The sequence below is a fragment of the Limulus polyphemus genome, unplaced genomic scaffold, assembly GCF_000517525.1.
Source record: "Limulus polyphemus unplaced genomic scaffold, Limulus_polyphemus-2.1.2 Scaffold8891, whole genome shotgun sequence".
Lineage (NCBI taxonomy): Eukaryota > Metazoa > Arthropoda > Merostomata > Xiphosura > Limulidae > Limulus > Limulus polyphemus.
This window is the reverse complement of record NW_013674501.1, coordinates 14,148-20,041: the sequence shown is the minus strand read 5'-3', so window position 1 is coordinate 20,041 and position 5,894 is coordinate 14,148. Positions and strand designations below refer to the sequence as shown.

General features: G+C 35.6%; 1 protein-coding gene across 1 annotated transcript in view; it reads right to left on the bottom strand.

Moving 5' to 3' along the window:
• Positions 1-445: 445 nt before the first annotated feature.
• LOC111083286 overlaps positions 446-5,894 on the bottom strand; it is a gene marked incomplete at its 3' end in the record, with an annotated part of 18,313 nt that continues 12,864 nt past the window's right edge. The window contains exons 5-6 of the mRNA XM_022379693.1: positions 790-963; positions 446-583 (exon numbers count right to left, since the gene is read on the bottom strand). Coding sequence (XP_022235401.1) covers positions 446-583; positions 790-963 — 312 coding nt within the window. The remainder of the gene's footprint in view (positions 584-789; positions 964-5,894) is intronic.

Genomic DNA, 5,894 nt, shown 5'->3' with positions numbered 1-5,894 from the left:
TGTTGTCGTGTTATTTCAGTGGTGTTTTTTCCATTGTGTTGTTGTGTTATTTCAGTGGTGGTCTTTCCATTGTGTTGTCGTGTTATTTCAGTGGTGTCTTTCCATTGTGTTGTTATGTTATTTCAGTGGTGTCTTTCCATTGTGTTGTCGTGTTATTCCAGTGGTGTTTTTTCCATTGTGTTGTCGTGTTATTTCAGTGGTGTCTTTCCATTGTGTTGTCGTGTTATTTCAGTGGTGTCTTTCCATTGTGTTGTCGTGTTATTTCAGTGGTGTCTTTCCATTGCGTTGTCGTGTTATTTCAGTGGTTTAGCTTTGTTTCACTTGATGTCAGTAATACAACACCTACAAATAAATTAGCTTTGTTTCACTTGATGTCAGTAATACAACACCTACAAATAAATTAGCTTTGTTCTACTTTAATAATTATAGCAAACGGCAAACTAACCTTTAATGACGATATCCACGTGGTGCCTTTGACCCATAGGGGTTATGCACGTGAATTGACCAGAGTCATTCTTCTGAGCGTTATAAATGGACAGTCGGTACTCTAGTTGGGGATCACGACCTGGCTCGTTTGTCCAACCTAGAAGTCAAGGGCATTTCACCTATTGAAATATTTACTAGAAAAAGCTGTCATTAATTCTGAAAACGAACCAGAACTTAACAGACATGAGATAACCAACTTGTAGTTGTCTTTAACTGGTTAATATAACGCACCTCGAGTTGAAGTTCAAATTATCTAAAGTTAAATGTTGGGTAAAAATTTTTCGGGTTTTACAAAAATGGTACCTTCTGGGTACTTCCTGTAGGAATGGCTGACTTCCCACTTTGGAGTTCCATACTTCCGAATCCACAAACATTCCAGATGAAGAACGGTACCAGGATACACCACCAGTTTGCCATCGTTACTTTGGGCTATCGGCCCTACGTGATGGCGAAACAGGATTGTTGGAGGCTTTTCCACTACAAAAGATCGGTTGGTTGGTTAGAACCTAAATATTGTTTCTGCCCTCAAATTCCTAATTAGCTTATAGCACTAAAATGCTGGTTTAGATACCGGTGGTTGGCACAGCCCAGATAGCCCATTGTATAGTTTTTGTGCATCAAACAAAAACTTTTGAATAATTCTTTTAACGAGTCTAATACTACGAACACAGTAGAACAACAACAACAACAGTCAGCGGTATGAAACTTTAAACTTTACTGTTATGGATTAGTTAGAAAAACAAATAAAATAAAACACTCTAGGGAACAGGTGTTTCAATTTTGTCCTTATTACTTATTATTCTTTGAGAAATGTTTCAGTAGCTTATTGGTCACACAATAAGAGCTAAAAGATAACAAGATCGGGAAGCTATGCTAAAGTTTGAAAACATTATATACGAAGATTTCAATTAAAACAAAAAAATATTACAGCGATAAAATAATTATCTAAAACTTCATCGTACGATAAACGATATCTCAATTACAATACAGCCTAATTAAAATTAATTTATGCACATGTTGGAAAGACATCACTGAAATAACACGACAACACAATGGAAAGACATCACTGAAATAACACGACAACACAATGGAAAGACATCACTGAAATAACACGACAACACAATGGAAAAACACCACTGAAATAACACGACAACACAGTGGAAAGACACTACTGAAATAACACGACAACGCAATGGAAAGAAACCACTGAAATAACACGGCAACACAATGGAAAGACACCACTGAAATAACACGACAACACAATGGAAAGACATCACTGAAATAACACGACAACACAATGGAAAGACACTACTAAGCCCCCCAGTGGCACAGCGGTATGTTTGCGGACTTACAACGCTAGAAACCCGGTTTCTATACTCGTGGTGGGCAGAGCACAGATAGCCCATTGTGTAGCTGTTTGCATAATTACAAACAAACAAGACACCACTGAAATAACACGACAACACAACGGAAAGATGTCAGTAATACAACACCTACAAATAAACAAGTGAAACAAAGGTAATTTATTTGTAGGTGTCATATTACTGACATCAAGTGAAACAAAGCCACTTTATTTGTAGGTGTTGTATTACTGACATCAAGTGAAACAAAGCTAATTTATTTGTAGGTGTTGTATTACTGACATCAAGTGAAACAAAGCCACTTTATTTGTAGGTGTTGATATTACTGACATCAAGTGAAACAAAATCCGTAGGGAAGTATTTCATACTAAGTTTCAGAATGTAAAATTTCTTTTGTTTGCATTGTTCATATCACTGACTTAATCGAATTAACATAAACGTAAGGAACAGACATTTTGATTTAACCTCCATAAATGTTCAAAACCCGCGAGCTTCTGGTGACTTCTTTATCCGAAAAAATAAATTGTGAAGTCAATAACTATATGCAACGTAAGATGTTAAATAATTTATATTAATCGTTATTCTCAAGAGATTCCGACAAACAACTTGTATATGTCACTCTACACATTGTTTTTAGTTGTTATTTTATTTATTTTTGTTTTATCATTTTGAAATTAATGTAACATATTTCTCGGCTTGTCGAAGTTTGCACGGAGACGTCACCGTACTCGTCTCCTGCTGATAACAATGAATACTTCCCTAACCTCTTCTTATAGGATAGCAAGTAGGGATGACACTTGACCACTGTCCATCTTCCTGACAGTACAGCACACGATGTCCCCTGAGTTTGAATTCCTTCTCGCAGTCGAAAGTCACATTTTCGTTAATATCGTAGAAAAATTTGATGTTCGAAATTGTTCCTCCTTTAGATGTCCCTGGATACGTGCAGGTGGGTATGCCTGGAATAATACAAAAACAAATGACAGAGGAACAGATCCATAGTTGTTATACAACACACAACCGAAACTAATAGCATTAAGGTTCCTAAAATATGGATATAGCCCAACATGAGCTGTTCCAACACCATACAACATAAACATGAGCTGTTCCAACACCATACAACATAAACATGACCTGTTCCAACACTATACAACATAAACATGACCTGTTCCACCACCATACAACATAAACATGACCTGTTCCACCACCATACAATATGAACATGACCTGTTCCACCACCATACAATATAAACATGACCTGTTCCACCACCATACAACATACACATGACCTGTTCCAACACCATACAATATAAACATGACCTGTTCCACCTCCATACAATATGAACATGACCTGTTCCAACACTATACAACATAAACATGACCTGTTCCAACACTATACAACATAAATATGACCTGTTCCACCACCATACAACATACACATGACCTGTTTCAACACCATACAATATAAACATGACCTGTTCCACCTCCATACAATATGAACATGACCTATTCCAACACCATACAATATAAACATGACCTGTTCCACCACCACACAATCTAAACATCACCTGTTCCAACACCGTACAACATAAACATGACCTGTTCCAACACCACACAATATAAACATGACCTGTTGTGCCACCACACAATCTAAACATGACCTGTTTAATTACCTGTTTCATCACCATTCAATCTAAGCCTGACCTTTTTCACCACCATAAGATCTAAATGTGACCTGTTGTACCACTACACAATCTAAATATGACCTGAAATACTAACGTTAACATACATTTGCAATGTGGTACAGGTCCTGACCACTCTCCAGTTTCGAGGCAAGTAATTTCAAGTTCTCCACTCAGTCTGTATCCAAGTGGACATGAAAAGGAAGCCTTAGCCATGACTTCATGACTAGGAGCATGAATAGTCAAAAGTCCTCCAACATCCTCTCTCAGTTCTCGGCATTCTAAGCCTAAAAGGTCAATATTAAGAAATTATTCCCGTTGGTTATTGTAACATCAGACAAAACAACAACAACTCATAAACTTTAACATATTACAACAATATGAAGTGAAAACCTACACTACTACAACGATATGAAATGAAAACCTACACTACAACAACAACATGAAGTGAAAAACTTATGCTACAACAATATGAAGTGAAAACCTATACTACAACAATATGAAGTTGAAAATTATACAAAAATATAGTGTATAACTCATACCACAACAAAATGAAAAATAAAATACCACAACAATGTGAAGTGTATAAACCTATACCACAATAATGTGAAGTGTATAAACCTATACCACAATAATGTGAAGTGTATAAACCTATACCACAACAATGTGAAGTGTATAAACCTAAACCACAACGATGTGAAGTGTATAAACCTATACCACAACAATGTGAAGTGTATAAACCTATACCACAACAATGTGAAGTGTATAAACCTAAACCACAACGATGTGAAGTGTATAAACCTATACCACAACAATGTGAAGTGTATAAACCTATACCACAACAATAATGTGAAGTGTATAAATGAAGGATACAATCCATTCCCTCGTCAAACTAAGTAGAAACTGTGCTTTCTGGTTAAATAAAGTTCAAAAATACATCATAGCTGAAACTACAAATCAAAACAAAAGGTAAACATAAACCGGACTCTGAAATAAAGTGTAACTAACATTAAATCCGATCCCATCCTCTCAAACACACACCATAAACCAACATGTCATAACTGTTACCTGTTAAATAAACAAAATGAATAATACAAATGAGAAGCGAAGAATATATATATCTCTAGGTTCAGAATAAATATTGGTGGTTGTAGCTCATAACACAAGAGTCTATAGCAATTTTAAAATATTATAAAAAATAAGGTGAAAATTAAGCTAAAGTCAAAGAAGTAAATGTGGTGGAACTAAGAAACAGACAAGAGTAAAGATAGCTCCATTAAAAAAGTGCCTTGTATAAAGCTGATAAAACTGGACAGTAAACATTTTGTTTTTATAAGTCTCTAATCTCGGGTTTGAAACCAGCCACTAACCTTTACAGTATGGAATATCCGATGACCAGTGACCTGAGGAGAGACATAGGGCTTGGTCACTACCAATCAATGTCTGGCCATGTTGGCATGAAAACGTTGTTTTTGTATTAAGTTCAGTATCGTGGTTGCTGACGTAAAGACCAGGTGTTTCATCGATTTCTGGACAATGTACAGCTTCAGACAAACAAAGAAAGGAAACAAAAATAGGTAATTCTATGAAACTACAGTTGTTCTTGAAACATAGTTTTTGTCTCGAGATTAAACTCGTAATAGCTAACAGTAAACTGGAATCAGAATTCTGTGACCATAGAAGATATATTTTACTTTATGTCAGTGATCCACCGTGAAAACACCTACAAATAAAGTGGATTTGTTTCACTTGATGTCAGTAATTCAACACCTACAAATAAAGTGGATTTGTTTCACTTGATGTCAGTAATATGACACCTACAAATAAAGTGGATTTGTTTCACTTGATGTCAGTAATTCAACACCTACAAATAAAGTGGCTTTGTTTCACTTGATGTCAGTAATTCAACACCTACAAATAAAGTGGCTTTGTTTCACTTGATGTCAGTAATACAACACCTACAAATAAAGTGGCTTTATTTCACTTGATGTCAGTAATATGACACCTGCAAATAAAATGGCTTTGTTTCACTTGATGTCAGTAATATGACACCTACAAATAAAGTGGCTTTGTTTCACTTGATGTCAGTAATACAACACCTACAAATAAAGTGGATTTGTTTCACTTGATATCAGTAATATGACACCTACAAATAAAGTGGCTTTGTTTCACTTGATGTCAGTAATACAACACCTACAAATAAAGTGGAATAGTCAGCAATAAGAATAGTAGAAAATCAGTACCTTCAACCATCACAATACTTCCCTACGGATATAGTCAGCAATAAGAATAGTAGAAAATCAGTACCTTCAACCATCACAATACTTCCCTACGGATATAGTCAGCAATAAGAATAGTAGAAAAT